Consider the following 24,661-nt stretch of genomic DNA (forward strand, 5'->3'; position numbering starts at 1 on the left):
TGTCGGGCTTGCTTTTCAGCCGAGGCCGACCCGCTTCTTTTCCAGGAGGGCGCCCGCCTCCCCTCCGCACCTTTCGATCTCTAGAGGATGCTGGAAACCCTCCCCGTGGGAGTCTCTGGGTCTCCCGTGGGTGGGAAGAGTTTCTCCGGAGCACGACTTCCGGCCTGAAAGGGAAGCCCGCTCCCTTGTCTCCCAGACTGAGTCCTCCCCCCAAATCCCCGCCACGCGAGGCTGCGGCGCACGGTATGGGTGTATTTGTGTGTGTTTGTATGGGGAGGGCGTTTGGAGGGAAGGTTACCGGGAGCTCCGTGGCCGCTGGGGGGCAGGGATCCCGGTGACAGAGACGGGGGTATTTTCTCCGTCTTCCACTTGGACGCCTCAGCCCCCTCCCCCCCTTCGGGCACTCTGGGTGTTTCTTGGGGCCCATTCGAGGGTTGTACCCGTCCAGAGCGTCCCCATCCTTTCGGGAGAGCGAAGCCCAGTCCTCGGGTCCGTCCCAGGGGAGCGTGAGCGGGGCATGCCCCCATGCCCGCCAAGCCGGCTGTCCCGATTCCGCGCCGGCGCAGCCTCCGGCCTCGGCCCGGAAAGCGATCTTCCTGTCGGTGTGGGCTGGGGGGAAGGCAGCCGTGGCCTGGGCCACGGGTGAGGGCAGAATAACCGGTGGGAAGGCTGCATTTTCACGAAGGACTCGGGTGAAGCTGCAGAGCTGCCTTTGAGCCCTGACTCCTTGGCTTCCTGGGTCGGAGGAGATCTTGTAATGGAGTGGTTCTTCGTCTCACACTAGCAAGATGCCTGATTTCCTCAGGATCGAGGGGTGAGTGAGCGGTGGGGTGGTTGCACAAAACCGCTGCTAGCTACACACTGAATATCCTTGTCATCTGTTTTTTGGAGGCTTCTGTACAAGATAGAAAGTAAAATTCCTCTGAATGGAGAAATTTAGGGCCTGTCTGCATTTGATGTCAAATGTTGACATTTGTGGTCCCTGACATTGTCAGATCTAGGTATTTGCTTCATCACAAGCTAATTTTGAGACTGGAAGGTTGATTTCTAATCTGGATCTTGTTTACATTGGGCTCTCTGGCCTGGGGCAAGTTATGCTTAAGGGAATTTCATCTGCAAAATAGGAATGAAGATGCTTGCCTCATATAAAACATGGGGTTGTTTTGAGGATTAAATAAAATGGTGCTCTTGAAGGCACTTAATTCTGTGCAGTTTGAAAGAACTTGGATGTCCACTATCTCACTGTACATTCATCTGCACGTTATTAGTGTGGTCAGGCATTTTCCCCTTTTAATGGTGAAGGGAAAACTACCCCTCAGGACCTCTGACTTCTTGTTCAGTAATCTTTCCTTTCTTTACCTCATGCTTCTTTATGACACTGTAATAAAAGAGAAGATAATAAAGGAAATTATTGTTTTTAAATGTTATTTATCGATTCATTTCAGATTGAAGAATGTCCCGTGTTCCACTGGGGAAAGTCCTCCTGAGGAATGTCATCCGGCACACAGATGCTCACAATAAGGTGAGAGGTACAATCTAGTTTTTCCTCAACATTTATTGGAGGCATACAGTGTGCCATGCATGATTTTGGTAGTTTGGAGATACAAAGATGAATAAAATAGATAATTACAATCAATTTGATAAGTACTGTAGTAGAGACATATACAAGGTGCTTCAGTGCACTGAGGAAGGAACAGTGAAATCTGCCTTGGGAAATTAGGAAAGGCTTCACAGAATGCGTGGTATTTGAGCTACTATATTTGAACTCGTTTTTGGTGAACAGGTTCAAATTTACCAGGTGTAAAAGATCATTCCAGACAGAACATCATGTACTCATATGGCAACAAAGAAGAGCATGAAGCACTTGGGGTGTGGCAAGAAAGTGTGTGCATCTGGAAAGTAGGGAATGTTGTGGGGAGTTGGGTAGTGACGGAAGATGAGGCTCAAGTGGTAAATTAGAATTGGATTGTGATACTTGGAGATTAGACTTTTTCCTCTGAACAGTAAAGAAGCTATCAAATGTTTTTAAGCAGGGTGTGACAAGACTGTATTTGTATTTTAGAAAGATGATTTGTTAGCTGGGTAGGGGATGATAGGCCAGATGGAATGAAACAGTAGAAACACCAGGTAGGCAATTGCAGTGCTCCAGGTGAGAGACGATGAGGAGTTCACATGAAAACAGTGACAGTAGGGATGAAGATGAGGAATTTAGGAGATAGAATCCAAAGGATTTGGTGACTAATTTAAACATAAAGGGTTATCATTTGATCATTGAAGCATAGTTGCAAAATTAAAAGGGGATAAATGAGTCTATGCAGGGTTAAAAAGTTCTCCTGTTGCTGCAGAATTCTACATATTTGAGATTCACTGGGTCAGATTATTTAGAGAATCCTGAATTTGTTTCCCAGGTTCCTGATTATGACCCAGTCTGTAATACAAAATTGGTACAGAGTGTATTGTCAGTTACTTTTCTGTGATATAAAATATTGTTTTTAGTAATTATATTTCTTTTCTTTTAAAAAATCTAGATTCAGGAGGAATCAGATATGTGGAAAATAAGAGAACTGGAGAAACAGATGGAAGATGCTTACCGGGGGACCAAAAGGAAAATGTTACCCAGTAGTTCAAGGTGAAGTTGGAGCTCTAAGATCCAGAATAACTGAGATCTTGTTCAGAACCATCAACTTTCATTTAAAAGCATTTTAGTATGCTAAAGATAGATGAGTTCAGTTCTGTGAATCTTTAAGCCTTCCTTCCTTCATGAATCTAGACCCAAGCATAAAGGTAATGGCTATGATGCATATGGCTTAACACTTAGTACTTATTTGCAATGGGGAATTTAAAAATTCTACCTTGAACAACTTTAAAAGTTAAAGATTCTGTGTATTCTGACCTTGTCTGGTGGCTTTTAAGATTTTCTGTTGCTATCTTATGGTCACTTAGCTATCATTTATTCTTGTCCCCTTTTATTAGTCTTTGATTCTCCCTCAGCCTTTTCTTTACCCCATCTACTTCCTGTGTTCACCAAGTCACACAACTTTCACATTACCTTTTTAATAATTTCAGTGTGAATATGCAGGATTATGCAGGCTTAGTTGTCTTGTTTGTGGAGGTATAGGAATGTCTGAGTATTGAGAACATTTCTTGGGCTTCATATGCCTGTTAGTGTATAGCTGTATGTGTGAAAAATGACTGTAGTAATAATGCCGATGTCTTTTTTTTAAATTTTATTTTATGTGTTATGTTAGTCACCATACATTACATCATTAGTTTTTTTTTGTTTAGTTTTTTCTGTTCTGCTTTTTTGTTGTTGTTGTTCTTTTCTCCCTCCAGCTTTATTGAGTTATAATTGACATATAATATGTAGGTATACAATATGATGATGACTTGATACATACATACTGCAGAATGATTATTACAATAAGGTTAGCTAACACATCACCTCACACAATTACCTTGTGTGTGTGTGTTGGGGGGGTGTGTGTGGTGATAACATTTAAGATTTATTCTCTTAGCAACTTTTAAATATATATTACGGTGGTGTTAACTATAATCATCTTTGCTGTACATTAGATCCCCAGAATTTATTCATCTTGTAACTGGAAGTTTGTACCCTTTGACCAGCATATCTCCAGCCCCTGGCAACCACCATCATACTCTCTATTTCTATGAGTTTGGATTTTTAGATTCCACTGTAGTGTTCCATGATTCATTGTTTGCATATAACACCCAGTGCTCCATTCAATACATGCCCTTAATACCCATCACCGAGCTAACCCATCCCCCCATCCCCATATAATGCCGATTTCTAAAGTCACCCAGGGAAACAGTTAATAGTGAGATATTAGAGAGTGAGTGTGCCTGTGTAGTACTCAGCCTTTGGAGTGTGACTGACTGTATGTGTGAAGTGCTTTAGACAAGGAAGTATTCAGGGTATCCAAGGTAAAGAAGGCAGAGTCTCAATATAAAAATAAGTATCTTTGCAGTCTGTTTTCTTGCTGAAGATGGTCCTTTGAGAATTTAGAAGTAAAGTTAGTGCAGATGATAAATTGTCTTCTATTGGTTGTTCAATTCCAAGCAGCATTTCCAGAAACAAAATGTTGTTTTCATTTTTATTATTTATTTATTTTTAAAGATTTTATTTATTATTTTTTAATTTGTTTTAAAAGATTTTATTTTTTTATTTGACAGAGAGAGAGAGACAGTGAGAGAGGGAACACAAGCAGGGGGAGTGGGAGAGGGAGAAGCAGGCTTTCCGCCGAGCAGGGAGCCTGACACGGGGCTCGATCCCAGGACCCTGGGACCATGACCCGAGCCGAAGGCAGACGCTTAACGACTGACCCACCTGGGTGCCCCTTATTTATTTATTTGACAGAGAGAGAGAGACAGCGAGAGAGGGAACACAAGCAGGGGGAGTGGGAGAGGGAGAAGCAGGCTTCCTACTGAGCAAGGAGCCCGATGTGGGGCTCGATCCCAGGACCTTGGGATCATGACCTGAGCCAAAGGCAGACACTTAACGACTAAGCCACCCAGGCGTCCCCAAAATGTTGTTTTTAGAGTGAATTATTGATACCTGTCATGGTCTAATAAGTCTTTAAAACCATAATCCCTAAAGAGATTCTGATGGTCTCACTCCCTGTAGCTAGAATGGTGCCTAGCATATAGGAGGCCCTTAAACATTTTTGATAGTTGATTAACTTGCTTAGTGACTTGTTAGTGGACCTTGTAAGCACAGGCTGTATCTGTGGTTCTCAACTTTTTTTCTACCCCAGCCTACTCATGGGTTAGGCCTTGCTCCTACTATTACTATGACCTCACTATAGCAAGTTGCTGGGTTTTTGGGAAGGGAATATATTTCTAGGGTAGTTTGAAATGTTCCCAGCTGTGATTATGCTCTAGTTCCCTCTTTGCATGTCCTCCTACTTGAGAATCAATGAGTGAGCTATAGCATGCCACAGTCCATAAGTCATTTTGTCTGTATTCTGCAATAGGATGGGTAGTAATGGTCAGATTTTCACTGGACAACTGTACAGACTTATGGAGAGGAACAGATCATGTCTTTTTACATTGGTTTTTGTTTTTTTTTTAACACTAAATCGGTGGTTTTGTTTTCCTCTTAGCTTGTTCAATGGGTTTTGTGCATGCCATTCAATAAAGGAACCTCACAGATTGCTTCTAAATGTAAAAGTTCTTCTGTTTTTCCTTATAGCCGGATGCGTAGTGATGGTTTTGATGAAGAAAGTCAAAGAGACTATTGGAGGCCAAAGAATGAAATTTCTGGGGCACTGGAAGATGATTTTCTTAAGGCTAAATCCTGGAATAAGAAGTTGTATGATTATGAAGCTAATATGCCAGACAGGTTTGTGAAAAAATTCTTGAGACCATTAATAATATTTGGCCTGAGAATGTGCACTTTTATTTTTTATTTATTTTTATATATATTTTTAAGATTTTATTTATTTATTTGAGAGAGAGTGAGAGAGAGAGCCCAAGAGAGGGTAGGGTCAGAGGGAGAAGCAGACTCCCTGCTGAGCAGGGGAGCCTGACATGGGACTCGATCCTGGGACTCCAGGATCATGACCTGAGCCGAAGGCAGTTGCTTAACCAACTGAGCCAACCAGGCACCCGAGAATGTGTACTTTTAAAAATTAATTATCTCTACAAAAACTTGCACACAAATGTTCATAGCATAATTATCGTAATGGCCAAAAAGTAGAAACCCAAATGTCTATCAACTGATGAATGGATAAACAAAATGTGGTACAGTAGCCCCCCCCATCGAAGCCCCCCCCCAGTGGTTGCCTAAATCTGTGAATAGTACTGAACCCTATATATACTGTTTTTTTTCTGTACATAGATACATACATACCTATGATAAAGTTTAATTTCTAAATTGGGGACAGTAAGAGTGTAACAATAACTAAAAATAAAACAATTATAACAATATACTGTAATAAAATTTATGTGAATGTCATCTTTCATTTTATTTGTACTGTACTCCTGTGAGAATGTGGGATGATAGAATGCCTATGAGATGAAGTGAGGGGAATGACGTAGGATTTTGATGTAGCATTAGGCTACTCCTGACCTCTTGACAGTATGACTGAAGGAGGGTGATCTGCTTCCAGAAAGCAGAACTGCAGATAAGGGGGGACTAATGGAATGTTATTTGATGATAAAAGGGATAAAGTACTGATAAGTGCTACAACATGGATGAGCCTTGGAAACAGGTGAAAAAAGCCAGACACAAAGGGCCACTTACTATGATTCTATTTATATGGTATGTCCAGAATAGGCAAATCCATAGAGACAGAAATTAGATTGGTGGTTGCCATGGGCTACAGGAGAGGGAGGAATGGAGAGTGACTGCTAGGGGATAGAGTTCCTTTTTGGGTGATGAAAATGTTCTGAAATCAGATAGTGGTGATGGTTGCACAGCTCTGAATATACTAAAAGCCACTGAACTGTACACTTTAAGAGGGTGAATTTCATGTTATAGGAATTATACCTCAATAAAATTGCTTGGCTCAGTTGGTTAAGCGACTGCCTTCAGCTCAGGTCATGATCCTGGAGTCCTGGGATCGAGTCCTGCATCGGGCTCCCTGCTCAGTGGGGAGTCTCCTTCTCCCTCTGACCTTCCCCCATCTCGTGCTCTCTCTCATTCTCTCTCTCTCTCAAATAAATAAGTAAAATAAAATTGCTATGTTAAAAAAAAAAATTGTCCCATTGCTGACAGCATTGTTACAAGTTGTTTTTGGAGAAGTACTTCACAGCTAAAGAGCAGAATAGAAGAGTTCCTTATCTTAAGAATGGCAAGTTCTCAAAAAAAAAAAAAAAAAAAGGCAAGTTCTCTTACAAATAGACAAAAGAATCCTTTGTGTCTGAAATAACATGCAATACAGAAAATGTAGCCAACTAAGTTACTGAGCTTGAAGGTGGGGTTGGCTCTACCATATCTTTCTTTGTTCTGTGTGCATGTCTGTGTCTTGCATGCACTAAGTCTAATTTTTTTTAATTTTCAAAAATGTATGCATTGCTTTAATAATAATGTAATAAAATATTTCATCTTACAGATGGGGTCACAGTGGTTATAAAGAGTTATACCCTGAAGAATTTGAAACAGACAGGTAAGGCAAATAGACCTACTGAAAAAAAAACCAAAAAAACTAAAAACTGTAAGATTAATTCCAAGTCTGAACTATAAATTGGGTTCCTAATTTTACAAAGGAGATAACGTTTGCCATTAAAAATGTAACTAGAGGGGCGCCTGGGTGGCTCAGTCATTAAGTGTCTGCCTTCGGCTCAGGTCATCCCAGGGTCCTGGGATCGAGCCCTGCATTGGGCTCCCTGCTCGGCAGGAAGCCTGCTTCTCCCTTTCCTGCTCCCCCTGCTTGTGTTCCCTCTCTCGCTGTGTCTCTCTCTGTCAAATAAATAAATTAAAAAAATCTTAAAAAAAAAAAATGTAACTAGAAAAATAATAGGCAATTTAGTTGGGAGATAATTGGTATTTTGCCTTTTCCTGATTGATGTTTTGCATATATATATAGCATTTAGGTTTTTATACATAGTATTCCATACAGTAACTCAGTTTGGCAGATTAGAATTTTTATCTTCATTGTAAGAAAACAAAACGAGGAAACAAAACTCTGAGAGTCATAAAGTCTCATAGTAACCCTATGTCAAAGCTCCTAAAATTCAAATGTTAACCCCAACTTTTTTTTTTTTTAAGATTTTATTTATTAGAGAGAGAGAGAGCGCAAGAGCAGGGGGAGGGGCAGAGGTAGAAGCCGAATTCCCGCTGAGCGGGAGGGAGCCTGATATGTGGCTCCATCCCAGGACCCTGAGATCATGACCTGAACTGAAGACAGACGCTTAACCGACTGAGCCACTCAGGTGCTTCTAACCCCAACTTTCTATCTAGAATGCAGAATACTAAAATATAAATACACTTTTTATTTTCTATAGTAAAGCAGTTTCTCTTTTTTATTAGTAGTGATCAGCAAGATATTACCAATGGGAAAAAAACATCTCCCCAAGTCAAATCATCAACCCATGAGTCTCACAAACACAAGAAGTCAAAGAAATCTCACAAAAAAAAGCAGAAAAAAAAGTCGCACAAAAAACAGAAGAAAAGCAAAAAAGAAGCCACGGATATAACAGCAGATTCCTCAAGCGAGTTCTCGGAAGAAACCGGGGCTTCTAGTACCAGGAAAAGGAAACAGTCACATAAGCGCAAGAAAAAATCCAGGAAAAAGTCTCTCAAAAAATCTGCTTTATTCTTGGATGCAGAAAGTGACACTTCCCAGTCAGATGATTCCGCATCCAGCAGTTCTGAGGAAGGTGAGGAAAGAGACACTAAGAAAACCAAAAGGAAAAAGACAGATAAAAAAGTCCATATCCCTATAGTTAACAATGAAATACAGGAGAGGACGAACAAACGCACAAATTGGAAAGTGGCTACAGATGAAAGGTCTGCAGAGAGTTCAGAGGATGACTAAATGAGGAGATACTCTCCATTTCCCATCTGACTGGTTACTTACAGCTCTTCCACCTTGGGGTTTTGCCAGTGACTCTGTTGCCCGGCACAGGGGCCCTGAGGTCAGAGCTGTCCTGTGCCATCTATCTACATTCTGACAGACTTCTTGTCTTCTGTTTTGGCCTGTTAAACTTGATCCTCTTATTGTTAATAGGGAATCTGGTATTTTGTTACGAAGTTTTCTTGAAGAGATTATTTTTTGCAATTAATCACATTTAGGGTAGAGTGCAAATGCAACAAATTGAAGGACCCAGAAAGCTGAATCCCAGTAACAACCTGGGTACACCAAATGGGATGTAGAATTTGGGGAAAGCAAGGGCTGGGATCAAGAGGTGGATTGGAACTGGTGCTGTGTACAATGTTGGAACATCGTATTGCTCTGTTTATATAGCAGGTGCCACAACTTTGTCTTCAGCCTTGGTGCTTTGATCTTTCTGTATTTTGGCCTCATAGATGTGGTCCAGTTTATTTAATGAGAAAATGAGTAAAGAGCAAGACATTTTTCCTTCATGATAACATCCATAGACAGCTGTTATTATGAGACTAGGGTTTTCTGTCAAATTTCCCTGCTGGACAGGGTCTGTGGCTACACTAAGTATACCCCTAAACATGGTAATTGGTTTAGTAAATGGTTTTCTACTTCCTGAATATGGCCTAAATGGACTTGTGTTCGAAGTTATTTCTTCAGTTGTTTTGGTTAAGTCCTCAACCAAATGGGATAAAATTAGGAATTAGTCATGCTGTCTGATGGTGCTCTGAACAGCATTCAGGGTAGCAGCTGCCATTTAAATATTATCTTCCTTGTTCATTTCTAAATCTATTAATGGAATTTAGATTTTCCCTGAAACTAGGTTGAACCAGTTCCAAAATGCAACAGGCTTCTCAGGGACTCACCCATTTCTTCCCAGTTTGCCTTCTGATTAAAGCACCAAGCAGAGACCATATTATTTCCCTTTGCTATATACTGTGATCCCTACTGTTAATTCTTAAGAAACCAAAATATCACTGAAAAAAGGCTGGCGGAACACAAGTGAATTTTTTCATTATGACAGAATACCAAGTGACATATCATTGTTTTTTCTGGTTGTCACTTCATGGTCTTGGTAGAAAGCTTGAAAACTCAGACTTTTGTTCTTGGTTCTGCCACTAATTAGTTATGAGGTCCGGAAAAGGTGAGTTAACCTCCCTGGCCTTACTTTCCCCGTGTATAATACAGAAATACTTCATGGTAGCATGACAGTGTAAGACACCAGCAATAGAATATAACTGTAACAACATTCCATGAGGTGGTAATATTTTACAGTTCTAACTACTAAATTTGTTCTCTTTACAGAACAGATGTCTAATAAAATGTTTAGTCATAAAATACATGGTTGGCTAGAGATTCCCTATCCCTTGATTATAAGCAGGTGCTACCTTTGGGGATATTTACTTGAAATATTAATACTTTGGTACTCAATTGTCAATGTTCCATGGCGTATATTTTTACCTTTGGGATTAGTAGGGGCCCAAGGTGGGGCCAACAGTTTGTAATTACTACCTCTTAACCTAAAGACAAATTGTTTTGTTCTTGGAATAAGTGAAATCTTTGTTGGAAGGAGTTTTCAGCACGTATTTTTTTTAGCATTGTTTCTGTGCTATAAAAGTACTGATTCTAGCACAGACTCAGGAAGATGGGCCAGTGGAACAGGCATCTTCAGGAAGTTGGTTCTGCTTCAGTCTTGACCTTCCCTTCCTCCCATACTAGCAGGCCTATTTCTTTCCCAAAAATACACATCCTGCCTGTTTTGTTTTTGCCATGTTTACTTTTTCTTGGTCATATATAAGCAATAAAGCTGTTTTCTGTTCTTCACCTTTCTCAACCCCAATTTCTCTTCTATACCTTAGGCTAAGTCTTTGATGGTTCTTCTAGCCCCCTTAAATATGGCTGAGGATGGCCTTTCAAAACCTAAGATCTCTCATTTGCACTACTGGTCTTGGAACGTACTTCTAGCGTTCCTGCCAATCAGAGATCTCTATATTAAATCCTAAAATGGGATTAAGGAAAAAAAAGAAATTTCGAGCTGGAGAATTCAGATTTATTGAATAACTATTGTGATAAAACATGGAATTTCTGAATTCCAAATAAATAAATTTCACTTTTTGAACATTTGATCTGTTACTTCTTAGCACCAATAGGCTTGGTAACAGCCTCAAGTTCACCTGACAACAGGCTGACAACTTTCCCCCACTGGCCCTTCAATCTGCTTAACAAGTCCTTTGCTTCTGTCATTCTCCCAGGGGATGGCCTACTGCCCTCCTTTCTGTACAATCTGGGCAAACCGACTGGTGATGGCAAGAGTAGTGTCAATGAAGCGGTCCACGCAGCTAGAGAGACAATTTTCAGTGCGAGAGTCTAGGCGATTCCCTGGCTTCTCCACACATTTATCCCAGCACAGCTCCATGAAGTGATGCACCTAGGAGGAAAGAAAATTAGTAATTGCCTGCTGTCTGCATATAGGTCTAACTGCCAACTTTATTTCCTTCCTGTTTTTCTCCTTTTCTGTCACTTGACTAAACCATTCTTTCAATCAACAAACCATGTGCTCTCTTCCCTCACTTCCTAATTTGTCATCAGTATGGCCCAGATCCTTGTTCCTACATTGCAATAATCCTTTATCCTTTCCGTTTCTGTTTTTCTCCTCTTTAGTAGTTACAAATAACTTTCCATCAAGTCACCCCTGTACTTAATGCACAATTCCTCTGTTAGCCACTCAGGCCAGCCCATTATTTAACCACCAACCTGTTAAGCTTCAATGAAGTACACACACAGCATACTCAATGTGACTTAATATTCCCGGAATGCCCTACCTAAAGATTTGTCCCATTCTTCAAAACAGTTCACATTTTTAACTCCTTGAAGGCCACCGTCTATTTTTTCCGATTGTGTTAAGTCCTTAATCAGTCTGTAAATTTTCAGGCATGGTTCGTAGTATTCCCAAGTTGCACCAGTGTAAGCTGGGAAGGTATGGTACCAATTAATTTCCCCCCAAACCACTGCTCTCCTGTCCTTCCAAACCTATCCCTTACAGACTAGTTCCTAAGTTCTTTTTTTTTTTTTAAAGATTTTATTTATTTATTTGAGACAGAGAGAATGAGAGAGAGAGAGCACATGAGAGGGGGGAGGGTCAGAGGGAGAAGCAGACTCCCCGCCGAGCAGGGAGCCCGATGCGGGACTTGATCCCGGGACTCCGGGATCATGACCTGAGCCGAAGGCAGCCGCCCAACCAACTGAGCCACCCAGGCGCCCTAGTGCCTAAGTTCTAAACCTTTTTGGGTTCGTGGACACATGGGTGAATCCAATGAAGGTTATGGATCCCCTCTCCCCAAAAATGCACATCAGGTACAGAAAATGTGTTTTTGCTATTTAATCCGTCGCGAACACCGTCCCCCCCAGCCCCCCACGGGGGGCAGCCCTTTACGGAGGGCTTCCTAGACTGGCTACTCAGCAGTCAGTCAGTACTTTCTGCGGTCCTAACGTCTGACCGTCATCTCCGTTCGGCTAAGCAATCAGCCACGCTGCTAGAGGCGCTGCCAGTAAGGGTCCACGCCGGATTTCGAACCGCGCCGCAAGGGCTCCAACACGGGTCCCAACCTACAGTCCAAACGGACTACCTTAGAGCCCACCTCTCTCCATTAACCTTCCACTGCTTTGTCGTTGTCAAACACATGATCGCATATGATCTCTGCAGTCCAGTGAGGCAGCAGGCGACTGCAGAACCGAGACCCACAGTGGCTGGGCGTCTTGTCTAGGGGCACGCGGCCTGGAAGGGGCGGAGGCAGGATCAGAACCCAGGGCTTCCGAAGGCCAAGCCCGGAGAGCTCGCCGCCAAGCCCGGTTCCGTTGCCCTTGCGTCGCCCGAACCTTTCTTCTCTGCTTTACACTCTCTCTTTCCCGCACGCTGGGTGTGCCTAGCGGGCGCCTGAGCACTACTGGTCACCAGGGGCTGGAGTCTTTTCCGGGAAGAACCCGGCGCGGCAGGAGCGAGCACGGGGCAGTCCCCCCGTGGTGATGTCGCAGAGCTCCGCTCGTTTTTTCCTAGCGGCTGCCACTTCACGGGCTGAATAAAAAGTCTGAAGACTCAACCTGTGCCTCACCCTCCTGTCTCTTCCCCTGGGTGCCTGTCCCCGCACCTGTGCAGTGAACTGCGCTTTCTGCTGCTCGGCCGCCACCAGGCGCTGCAACTCCGCTTCGTCCGCCTCCCCCAGCTCCGCCATCGTCCGCCTCCAGCTCCGGCCTCCCGACGAGCGGGCGCGCGCACGTGCGGCGGGCGCGCGCCAGCGCCCGACTTCCGGTTCACGCGGCATTTTCCCTCGCCCTGTTTTCTTGAGTCCTTGCGGGGTGGGAGTTGTCGAGTGACTGCTTCCGGGTTGCTGAGTGACCTTGAGGCTCGAGAAGCGAGATGGCGAGTCTTTGGAGGTTGAGTGTCCTGTGCGGTGCGCAAGGAGGCCGAGGTGAGCGGTCCTGGCAGCGGGAGGTTCTTAGCGCAGCCTCCCGCCGGGGAAGGGAGTGCGGCGAGGACTTGTCTGCGGGGTGGTGAGGCCTCTTAAGCAGGGAATCCTTCCTCCGTCCCGTTGGCCGATCTGGCTCCGGTCGGCAGCACAGCGGTAACCACCGTTGTCTACGCGCCCAGATGTCCTCCCGAGCGCGTATCTCCCCTGCTTCGGGCTGACACGGGGATGGGGTGATCTGAAAGAGAGCTCCTGGAAGTTAAGTTCTGCTGAGGCTGTTCCTAAGAGTTTTGTTGTTGGTTTTTTTTTCCTCCTCCGCATTCACTGTCCTTAGAATGCGCCCACCCCGCATCGGAAAAGTGTGGGGTTAGGCTCCAAACCCCAATGCCTGGCCTTTCCCATTTACCCTGGAGTTGGTGGAAAGGGGCTTCTGGAAATCAATTCGATAATCATTGCATTGGACATCTGTGTTATACCAGGCACCGTAGTAGGAACGGGTTACAAATGTGTATAAAACATAGTTCTTGCCCTCGAAGAGTTTTCATTTTTATAGGGAAAACACATGTAAACATAATTTAACGTAAAGTAGAAACTCTTGTGCTGCACATAAATTGTTACGCCAGTCCAGAGGAAGACCATACATAGCTCTGTGTTTTGGAAGAATTACCCTGTCTTGGTTCCTGAAGGAGATGTGTGTGTCTTGAGGATAAGGAAGGCCACAGGGGGAAGGGCATTACAGTTGTAACTACTGGGATGAGCAGAAGTGATGATGAAGGTGTAGGAACAGCGAGGTAGGAGAGAAAATAAGCTAGATATGATTAGAGCATGAAGCTCAAGGTGAGGAATGAGAGCTGAATCTGCAAAGGTGAACTGGAATCAAATCATGGAAGAACTTGCCTTGATATGGAGTATGCATTTACCTGATGTGAACAGGGCCATTGAAAGATTTGACAGAGAGTTGCAGTTTAGATTGGCTACTTGGGTAACACTGTGGTAGATGGCCGTCATAGGAGATGGGACAGGCTAAGACACAAGTCAGGGAGATGAGATAGGATACTGTTGTAGTCGTGCGGGCAAGGATTGTGAGGTCCTGACCTTGGAAAGTGGTATAAAAAAGAGCAGATTGTCTCAAGAAATGTTAAGGAGATACATCAATATGATTTGGTGATTGACAATTTCGGGGTGTTGGGGGGAGTTTTATATGACTTACAGATTTTTGGGTTAAAGAGTGGGGTGTTATTAAATAAAGTGGGGAACATGCAAATGGGTGACAAGTTTGGTTGAGAAAGTGAGTTGAAGGGTGATTTTAGTTGTTGGCATAGTGAGTTTGAGGATCATGTAGGATATCTTAGGGGAGAGGCCCAGCAAGCACTTAAACTTCTGAAACACTGGAGAGATAGCAGGGCTGCAGATACAGAATTGGGTGTCATAAGCTTACGGGTAGTATAAGCTGAGTGGACAAAATGGCCAAGGGAGGGCTTAGGACATGAGAGCAGTGGGCAGATGATAGAATGCTAGGAAAACATCTAAGAGTGAATGCAGGAGACTGATACAGGATGTCAGAGGATCAAAGGGGGACTAGAAGAGAGTTCATCAGAAAAGAAGAGAGGAAAGGCCCGATCAGATGAAGACTGAACAGTATTTGTTGGATGTGACCACATGGAGACCATTGGCAACTTAATAAAGCAGTTGTAGTCAGGATAAAATAAGTTTCAGAGTTGAAGAATGATAGGGAAGTGAGGAAGTGGAGGTGATTTAGACAATATTTTAAAGCATAGTTGGAAAGAGAAGAAAGGGAGCAGGGGAAGAGTGCATGGCATTAGAGGATGCAGGGTCAAGGGAGGGGTCACATATATTACATCAGTCAGGGGGAAATGGCCAACAGGAAGGAAGGAGAGGTGAAAGACACGGGAGAGAAATTACCTTTTAATTGAGTACTTATGACATTATGGGAATTATGCTCAGCACCTTGAGTATTTTAATTTTCAGTGGAGTGTTATGAAGTAAGTGCTACTATTTTCACTTTACAGATGAGGACATTGAGGCTTAGAGAATTTATTTAACTTAATTGCTCATCACCTCATAGCTAGTAAGTGGTGGAGTTGTGTGAACTTAGGTCTATTTTTTAACCAAGACACAGGATCCGAAAGGGGACAGAAAAGGATAGGTTCAAAAGTACAAGTGGAGGGGCGCCTGGGTGGCTCAGTCGTTTTAAGTCTCTGACTCTTGATTTCGGCTTGGGTCATGATCTCAGAGTTATGAGATCGAACCGCATGTCAGGATCGTGCTTGGTGTGGAGCCTGCTTAAGATTCTTTCTCTCCTGCTCCCTCTGCTCCCCAACACCCCCAAAAAAGAGTACAAGTGGAGAGGGGCACCTGGATGGCTCAGTCAGTAGAGCATGCGACTCTCGATTCAGGGTTGTGATTTCAAGCCCCACATTCGGTGTAGAGATTACTTAAAAATAAAATCTTAAAAAAAAAAAAGGAAGGTGGTAATAGATGTGCTTCCCAAACTAAACTGAACTCCTTGAGGACAAAGGCTGTCTTTTGTCTCTTGCTCCAGTCTAGAGCATACTCTTACCTGTAGTAAATGCTTGTTGGATGAATAAATAGATGAATATATGGAAAGAGAAAGGAGCTATAATTTACTTTTTAAAATTAGTAAGAGTGCAGGGGCGCCTGGGTGGCTCAGTCGTTAAGCGTCTGCCTTCGGCTCAGGCCATGATCCCAGGTCCTGGGATCGAGCCCCATATTGGGCTCCCTGCTCAGCGGGAAGCCTGCTTCTCCTTCCCCCGCTCCCCCTGACTGTGTTCCCTCTCTCGCTGTGTCTCTCTCTGTCAAATAAATAAAATCTTAAAAAAAAAAAAAAATTAGTAAGAGTGCAGCCCTTTTACATAGGTGGTTCATTGATTTTTCGGTCTTTGAGGGGCTACTTTAGTGTGAACTAATAGCAACCCAGGGAAATAGATACTGTCCTCATTTTGCGGATGAGATATTATTCCCTGTCGGGGCTTATGTAGCTTGCTTATGGTTATTTAGAAAGTCTGTCAGGCCTGTTAAAGGAGAAGTGTTTATGACCCCCCTAATGTCTCTTTCCTCAGCTCTGTTTCTCCGAATCCCGGTGGTCAGACCTGCTCAGGTCTCAGCATTTCTCCAGGACCAGCCTACCCCAGGATGGTGTAGAACACAGCACATTCACCTGTCACCCAACCACTATTGTATGTTTGTTTTTTTTTTTTTTTCATTGCTGCTGCTTTTTGGGCCCTGGCCCTCTTCATCTGGGCAAATTTTCATGCCTTTGACAGGACTTGCTATCTGTGGAACAGAACTCTTATGTCCGACTCTGTCAAATGAGGACCTACCTAGCCTGCACCTTTGGGCAGACGATGCCAGCATGGTTGAATGATGCCATTTATACTCCTAGAGAATCTTCTGATCTAAGTCCACTTCAACTTTCAGTTTTTTTCTGAAAGAAAATAGCTCTTAGGAAGAGTCTGTACAGTATAGTCAGTCTTATTTATTTAGCTGATGGAGAGGAGCCAGATACAAATAATTTAGAGTAGTAGACAGTTTAAAAAGTCATACATATTTATAGCTGTAATTGACTTGCTTATTTTTATTTAGGTCAGTATTAAAATCACGTGGCATTTTTTAGGGTGAATATTATAGAAAATCTGTAGGTGAATAATGAGTTAACTATTTCCAGTTTTAAAGTCTGGAAAGGTCTGTATTTTACAGAGATAAAGACTTATCTTGACGCTTAAGTCAACAACTTACATATGGTTGCATCTGAGTTATGAGAAATTAGGCAAGTATAGTTTTTCTGCTTTTTAGAATTATTTTATCTTTGAAAAGGTTTTGTTTCTCCATTCCTAAATTTTAAATTTAGCAGAGTGATTTTAATTTGGGGTGTGTGGACTGAAGAAAAGCTCCTGAAGTTGTAAGCATAGTTTTTACTGAGTGTGTCCATGTGCATTTTTCTGGAGAGTATCTCCATTAGATTCCCAAAGGGGTCTGTAACCAAAAAAAGATAGAGGCTCCTGAAGAAATGTTTACAGCCCATTTTGTTTTTCATTTATTTAAAAGAAGTTCTCATGTTCCATTTTTGTTTTGGGCTATTTATAAGTAATGGGACAGAAGAAGGACCATAATCCTAAAAGTTCGTATCAGAACTTGTTGAGTTGGCTGGTTTAATTTTGTTTTGGGAGTGTTTTTATTATTACCTTACTTCTAATTCTAAAGATTAGAAGGTGTAAAAAGAGTAATGTTGTAAAGGAATTCCTTAGTTGGTATTAACTTGTATTTATAAGGTATCTGTCTATTACACTAAAGTTCAAGATTGGTAATTCTGCAAAGGTACTTCGTTCATCTTCTTGCCTGTCGGCAAAGTGGGTCAGTCTTCTAATCTATGTAAGCACCAAGATACATTGTGCTAAAGAACTTCAAAGAGGGAGGTAGCATCTTTCTCAAGTACCTGGTTTATCTTAACTCTCTTTATGCTCAGAGCTAAGTCTTATATGCATGCTATTTGCCATTCTGTCAGCTGGGGTTATTTTGTGGCAAATACTGAATATGAGAGATGTGTGTTTCCCCCTTTCAACTCTTACGAATCTGGTTCTTCCTTTCTGTAGCTAGTTCTAAGGCTGCATCTCTCCACTGGACTGGTGAGAGGGTTGTCAGTGTTTTGCTCCTGGGCCTAATTCCAGCTGCTTATTTGAATCCTGGCTCTGCGATGGACTACTCCCTGGCGGCAGCCCTCACTCTCCACAGTCACTGGCAAGTACAGCAGTCCCTTCAGTGTTACATTGTCTGCTCAGTTTATTAGCTGTGAGCTAGTCTTATTAGAAGTTGACTGAGATACTCATAGATAACTTTAAAACATATATAAAATATTTATATGCCCAGATTTATGTGTCCACCTGCCTATTCGATGTCTTCGCTTCCATAGCTAATAGGCATTTTAAATATAACATGTTATAAAACTGAGTTCTTGATCTCCCCAAATCTCTTCCTCCGGCACTCTTGCTCTGCCTATTCGATGTCTTCGCTTCCATAGCTAATAGGCATTTTGAATATAACATGTTATAAAACTGAGTTCTTGATCTCCCCAAATCTCTTCCTCTGGCACTCTTGCTCATCTGAATTAATGGCATTTCCATTCTTCTAACTATTCATGCCCCAAACCTGGTCATCATCTTTGATTCCAGTAGTAGTGTCCTAACTGGTCCTCCTTCTGTCCCCAACACAGCAGCCCCAGTGATCCTGTTAAAATATTAAGTCAGGTCAAACATTCTCCTCAAAATATTTTGCAGTCTTTTAACCTCCCTCAAATGAAAAGTCAGAATTCTTATGTTGGTCTACAGACCCAACATAATCTGGCCCTGTTTCTTCCCTCATCTCCAACTACTCTCTTCCTCATCCTCACTGGCTTTGATAATTCTTAGACACACCAGGGACACTCCAGGCCTCAGGACTTTACTTTTACTCTTGCTTCTGCCCAGCACTCTCTTTTTCTAGTTATACACTTGGCTTGTTCATCATTTCCTTCACATCTGAAATGTCACCTTCTCAGTAAAGCCGCCTGTAACCACTTACTTACAATTGCAGTGTCCTTCCCAGCATTACTTATCTCTCTCCCCTATTTTATTTTTCTCAGTAGTGCTTATTACCTTCTAATACACTGTATCATCTGTTTATTATTTTCTGTACTCCTTGTCTCTCCCCTCATTAGAATGAAAGCACAGATACAGAGAATCACGAGAGTCATCCATGGCTTAATGACTTATTACAAGGGTAACACTGCCCAGGTCAAGAGATAGAACTGCAGAAGCTTCTTCCTGTGTTCTACCTCAGTTATAACTACTCAGCATCCTCCAACCAGGAACCATTACCCTGGTTTTTATAGTAATCACTTCTTTACATTTCATCATAGTTTTATCACCCGGTTGTCCTTAGACACTGTAGTTCAGTCTTGCCCTTTTTACATCCTGTTTGCTCTTGTAGCTTTAGTGCCTAGAGCAGTGCCTGACACACAGCACTAAGTGAGTAGTTGTTGAATGAGTGAATTTCCAGTTTCTATTTTTTTACCCAGTGTAGTTTGTTAGATTTTCTAAGTTAATGAACCTTCTGAAAAGTTTGTAAGTAACAATTGGGTTCTTTGAGTTCATTTTATGTTGTTTTACAAGGACAGTATGATATTGTGGGCAAGGGAAGCATTTTTGTATTGCTAGAGCTGAAAGGACATGGGACTATCTTAACCAACCCTGTTACTTTATAGATGTGGAAACTAAACCCCAGGGCGGTTAAGTGACTTGTCAGAATGATTTTGTACCTAGTGTTAAAAGGGGATTTTGCTTACCTACTTTTCCCGGGTTGGTTGGGGAATTCCTTTAACCAGATAGGCCTTTCAAAGTAAAGGATTCCAGTTGCATATGAAATATTAGATCACAAGTAACAGTGAGATTTCTCTAATAAATAGTTCTTGGCAAGAGATCCATCTAAATCACAAAAAGTCAGAATAAGAGATAAATCTGAAGTAATATATTTTTTTATTATTTTTCATTTATTTCATACTCCTCCAGTTTCCTTACTGATTGTCTCTTTTCTCTCTCTCTGTCTCTCTCTCTCTCACACACACACAGGGTGACTTGAAAGAGTTGTCTATAATTGTGCACTAATTCCTCAGCATCCAATCTCTTTTAGCCCACATTAATTGGGCTTTCATCCCAATTACATAACTGAAGTCATTCTTAACGAAGTCCCCACCAAACCTTCATTTTTCCAAATCCAGCTGTCTGTTTTCGGTCCTCCTGTTACTTGAACTCTCAGCAGCGTTCAACTTAATTGACCATTCCCTCCTTAAATAATTTTCCTTTGACTTCTAGATGCTATACCCACCATGTTTTCCTCCGCCTTGCCAGCTGTACCTTCTCAGTCTCTGATGCCTGCTCCTCTCCTTTTCTGACCTCTGAATAATAAAGCTCTGAATCCTGGGCTCAGTCTTGCTTTCTTAATTTCTCTTAATTTCCTGAGTTGAGCTCAGATCTGACCTCTTTTCCTGATCTACAGACCTGTATTTCCAGTTGTCTAACTAACATAATCCACTTGGATGTCTAATAGTGATCCCAAATTTAACGTTGCCTGAAATCACTCTTTTCCCCCATATCTCTCTTGATTTTTCCTCAAAGCCACCTTCTTTCCTGTTCCTCCCTAACTCAATTAAATCTAGTTTCTCAAGCCAAAAATCTTAGGAGTTATTCTAGATATTTCTTTTCGTCTTATCTCACATCTAGTCCATCAGCTCTTTCTGTAGTTCTCTCCTCAAAACATAGCCTGCCTCAATTATCACTTCACACCATCTCCCCTGTCACCAGCCTAGGTTAAGCCAATAGTCTTTTTTTTTTTTTTTTTTTAAGATTTTATTTATTTATTTGACAGAGAGAGACACAGCGAGAGCAGGAACACAAGCAGGGGGAGTGTGAGAGGGAGAAGCAGGCTTCCCACCGAGCAGGGAGCCCGACGCGGGGTTCGATCCCAGGACCCTGGGATCATGACCTGAGCCGAAGGCAGACGCTTAACCGACTGAGCCACCCAGGCGCCCCAAGCCAATAGTCTTGCCAAGGCACTTTGTTTGCCTCCTAAGTGGTTTTCTGTTTCTGTTTTTGCCCCTGCCCCTTTCTGCCTGCACTGTCCATTTGCCATACTATAGCCAGAGTGACCTTTTTTAAAAGTAAAATTACATTTATCTAAAGAGGACATACAAATGGCTCATAAGCACATGAAAAAATGCTCAACATCATTTGTTATTATAGAAATGCAAATCAGTGGATGCCTGGATGGCTCATCGGTTAAGTACCTTACTCTTGATTTCGGCTCAGGTCATGATCTTGGGGTTGTGGGGTTGAGCCCTGAGTCAGGCTCTGCGTTGGGCATGGAGCCTGCTTAAGAGTCTCTCCCTCCCTACCTAAAAAAAAAAAGACCAATCAAAACCACAATGAGATACTGCTTCGCACTCACTAGGAAGGCTGTTATCAAAAAGATGGACAACAACACGTGTTTCAAGGATGTCAAGAAGTTGGAGTCCTCCTATGTCTCTTACGGGAATGTAAGACATTACAGCCACTTTGGAAAACAGTTTGACAGTTCTAACAAAGTTAGAGATTCTACAGATTCTCTGTATCTGTGCTTTCATTCTAATGAGTTATCATATGACTCAGTGATTCCACTTTTAGGTGTATACCCCTCAAAATTGAACACATACGTCTTCACATGAGAACTTGTATAGTAATATTCATAGTGTTATTTATAATAGCCAAAAAGTGAAAACAATCCAGATGTCTATCTACTGATGAATAGTTATAATAACCAAAAAGAAACAATCCAAATGTCTATCAGCTGATGAATAGCTAAAGAAAATACAATATATTCTTACAAAGGAATATAATTTGGCCACACAAAAAGTGGGAAGTACTGATACATGCCACAACATGGGTGAACCTTGAAGATGTGAAATGAAAGAAACTTGACACAAAAGGCCACATGTTGTATGATTTCTATAAAACGTACAGAGTAGGCAAGTCCATAGAGACAGAAAACTAGTTGAGTAATGGGGTTTCTTTTTGGAGTGATGAAATGTTCTGGAATTTTAAATAGTGATGATGTTGCACAACTTTATGACTTTTAACACTTTAGTATACACTTTGAAAGGCTTAATTTGGGGGCAGCCAGCTGGCTCAGTCGGAGGAGCATGTGACTCTTGATCGCAGGGTTGTGAATTTGAGCCCCATGTTGGATGTAGAGATTACTTTAAAAAAAGTGTTCTATGGCATGTGAATTACATCTCAATAAAGCTGTTATTAAAAATAAAATTAGGTCACTACTTACTTAGATTACTCCCTACTTAAAACATATCTGTGGTTTCCCATTACATTTCAAATTTAATTTAAAAAAAATTTTTTTAAGATTTTTATTATTATTTTTAAAGATTTTACTTATCTATTTGAGAGAGAGAGAGACAGTGACAGAGATAGCAAGAGAGCACAAGTGGGGAGGAGAGGGAGAAGCAGGCTTCCGTTGAGTGAGGAGCCAGACATGGGGCTCGATCCCAGGACTTTGGAATCATGACCCGAGCCAAAGGCAGACGTTTAACAGACTGAGCCACCCAGGCACCCCAAAGATTTTTATTTTTAAGTAATATCTACACCCAGTTGGGGCTCAAACTCACTATCCCGAGATCAAGAGTTGCTCACTCTACCGACAAAACCAGCCAGGTGCACCTGAAATTCATACTTAGGACCATCAAGGCCCTGTGTGATCTGCCCTTCCCTTATGATGCCCACGTTCTGCAGCCACACTAATCTTTTTGCTATTCCTCAAAGATGCCAAGGTCATTGTCACTTTTGTTTGGAATGTTCTTCTCATTCAGGTCATCCTTTCTAAAATATTTCCTCATAGCACAATGTACTTTTTTTTCCTTCTTCACTAGAATCTGTTCTATAAGGGCAGGGATGCTGTCTTATTTGCTCTTCTTTCAACATCTGTACCAGGTTCTGGCACACAGTATGTGCTTCATTTTTTTTTTTAATTAATGACAAACTCTGTAGAGCATTTGTTTTAAAGTTTATTTATATTTTTAGTAATCTCTACATCCAGTCTGGGGCTCAGACTCATGACCCTGAACTCAAGAGTCACATGCTCTACCAACTGAGCCAGCCAGCTGCCCCTTGAGCATTATTTAGTTAAAAAAAAAAACCCCAAACCCCAAGATTTTGTAAATGGAGTGGTAATTAACTACTGTCTTTGATATAAATAACTCTGGAAAATTTAATCTAAAGAATAGAGATGTCTTTATTATATTAATTGGAAATTCTTGGTTCCTTCATTTTGGTTTGTGATTCCTGTTACCATGAGTTATATTTTGAACCTGATAATTATTTTTTTGCATTCAAGTTAGCCATATAGCCTTCTGAATTGTGATTTTTCATTTGTACTGTTTGTTTGTTTGTTTGTTTTTCTTTTAGGGGCCTTGGACAAGTGGTTACCGACTATGTTCGAGGGGATGCTTTGCAGAAAGCTGCCAAGGCAGGCGTTTTGGCATTGTCGGCTTTCACCTTTGCTGGGCTTTGTTATTTCAACTATCATGATGTGGGCATCTGCAGAGCTGTTGCCATGCTGTGGAAGCTCTGACCTTTTTGACTTAATACCTTGAGAATTGATTGTACACCTCTTTGCCTCTGCTCTGTCATGCCATTCAACTCACAATAAGGAGGAAATAACAGATAAGTCCATTGGTGAGATAAACCTCTTCTAATCACCTGGTTATTTTTAGAGTTTAGTCCTTGAGGAAAAGGTTCGAGAGGAATTGTATTCAAGAAATTTGGAGACTGGGTTCCTTGGTCTGGTGAGTTTATGGGGTTGTGTCCCAGCTTCTCACAAGACTCCTAGCATAACTAACCATAATGTATGAGCTTTTGCCTGTTAACTAATCAAATTCTTAAAGGGAATTCAGCTTTATTACTATCAATACCTGATCAAACTTCTGTATTTGTCCTGGGAATGATGGAGAAAGGGAAAGCCTGTTAATTCATAAGTAAAGATTTTGCAGAAAATTAGTGTTTAATTTTTGAAAATTTCCCTCTCTGTTCAGTCAATACCAGTTACTGATGGTTACATGTCCTAGGGAAACTTTAAAATTAGGAAATACTGATATTTCACATTATTAATTTCTAAATCCTGGGAAGAAGAGCCTGGAGAGCTTCTGAGTATAGAGAAGTTCCATGTGGGAAAGAGGTCCCCTCATAGATGTATCAAAGTATTGTAGATTCTAAACCAAGACTTAATCCTCAAATGTGTTTATTTTGCTTGTCCTAAAATAATCTGTCTACAAATGTAAAACTGTAAGTAATAAATTGTTATTTTCCCACTGTAGGAATCTCTAATGTGAAAATGTATTCTATGAAAATAAAGTTTTTTTAAAAAATAAAATTCTATCTAATAAAAATGTATTCTACTCTTTTATGTATTAACTGTCCCTAGTTTTATTCAGTAGAACTTGGTGTCTGTTGCATATACACCAGTAAAACCGGACTGTTTAAATTTCTTTCTAGGGCTTAGCAGTTAGGTAAATTACAAAGTACTGTAATACAAAAAAGACTTAAATGTAATAGGGAAAAATATACTGAGTATGAGTAGTTTGGTATGAGAGAAGTATAAAGATTAAATACATTTGGCCCTTGAATAACACAGTTGCTCTGGTCCACTTATATGTGTATTTTTTTTTTTTATAAATACAGTACTATAAATGTATTTTTTCTTTGTGATTTTCTTGATATTTTTCTTCTAGCTTACTTTATTGTAAGTAGCATATAAATCATATAACAAAAATGTATGTTAGTTACTGTTTATGCTATCAGTAAGGCTTTTGGTCGCTAGTAGGCTATTAGTAGTTCAGTTTTTGGGGAGTCACATAGATTTTTGACTGAGGTGTCAGCGCCCCTAACCCCCACATTGTTTAAGGGTCAGCTGTAGTAGGAATTAGAAGGAGGTCCAGATTATGATGTTCTGTAAATGCCAGCCTTTGGAATTTAAATTACATTCTGTATGCAGTTAGTTTGATCTGAGGGGTGAGTGTAAGGC

At 41.5% G+C, this 24,661-nt stretch overlaps 3 protein-coding genes across 8 annotated transcripts; 2 read left to right on the forward strand and 1 right to left on the reverse strand.

Moving 5' to 3' along the window:
* The first annotated feature begins 151 nt into the window (after window positions 1-151).
* NKAPD1 (NKAP domain containing 1) lies at window positions 152-10,382 on the forward strand. Of its 5 annotated transcripts, none has more exons than XM_035008942.1 (7): window positions 161-243; window positions 750-814; window positions 1,446-1,522; window positions 2,529-2,629; window positions 5,210-5,359; window positions 7,074-7,127; window positions 7,991-10,382. In XM_035008942.1, the coding sequence occupies exons 3-7, from the start codon at window positions 1,454-1,456 to the stop codon at window positions 8,496-8,498; spliced, it is 882 nt and encodes a 293-aa protein (XP_034864833.1). In that variant the 5' UTR covers window positions 161-243; window positions 750-814; window positions 1,446-1,453; the 3' UTR covers window positions 8,499-10,382. The 5 variants fall into 5 exon arrangements, with proteins under 5 accessions (XP_034864836.1, XP_034864833.1, XP_034864835.1 ...); XM_035008944.1 differs by having other exon boundaries at window positions 171-243; window positions 785-814; XM_035008945.1 differs by lacking the exon at window positions 750-814 and having other exon boundaries at window positions 152-243.
* Window positions 10,383-10,599: 217 nt separating this feature from the next.
* Window positions 10,600-12,845, reverse strand: TIMM8B (translocase of inner mitochondrial membrane 8 homolog B). Its single transcript, XM_035008951.1, has 2 exons — window positions 12,710-12,845; window positions 10,600-10,992 (listed from the first exon to the last, which is right to left on the reverse strand). Exons 1-2 carry the CDS (start codon window positions 12,791-12,793, stop codon window positions 10,825-10,827), a joined length of 252 nt encoding a protein of 83 aa, XP_034864842.1. The 5' UTR covers window positions 12,794-12,845; the 3' UTR covers window positions 10,600-10,824.
* Window positions 12,846-12,886: 41 nt separating this feature from the next.
* On the forward strand, window positions 12,887-24,030 carry SDHD (succinate dehydrogenase complex subunit D). 2 transcript variants are annotated; one of them, XM_035008949.1, is made up of 4 exons: window positions 12,888-13,030; window positions 16,129-16,245; window positions 17,659-17,803; window positions 23,047-24,030. In XM_035008949.1, exons 1-4 carry the CDS (start codon window positions 12,979-12,981, stop codon window positions 23,210-23,212), a joined length of 480 nt encoding a protein of 159 aa, XP_034864840.1. In that variant the 5' UTR covers window positions 12,888-12,978; the 3' UTR covers window positions 23,213-24,030. The 2 variants fall into 2 exon arrangements, with proteins under 2 accessions (XP_034864841.1, XP_034864840.1); XM_035008950.1 differs by lacking the exon at window positions 17,659-17,803 and having other exon boundaries at window positions 12,887-13,030.
* The last annotated feature ends 631 nt before the right edge of the window (window positions 24,031-24,661 follow it).

The sequence above is a fragment of the Mirounga leonina genome, unplaced genomic scaffold (assembly GCF_011800145.1).
Source record: "Mirounga leonina isolate KUSES-001 unplaced genomic scaffold, KU_Mleo_1.0 Mir_153, whole genome shotgun sequence".
Classification (NCBI taxonomy): domain Eukaryota; kingdom Metazoa; phylum Chordata; class Mammalia; order Carnivora; family Phocidae; genus Mirounga; species Mirounga leonina.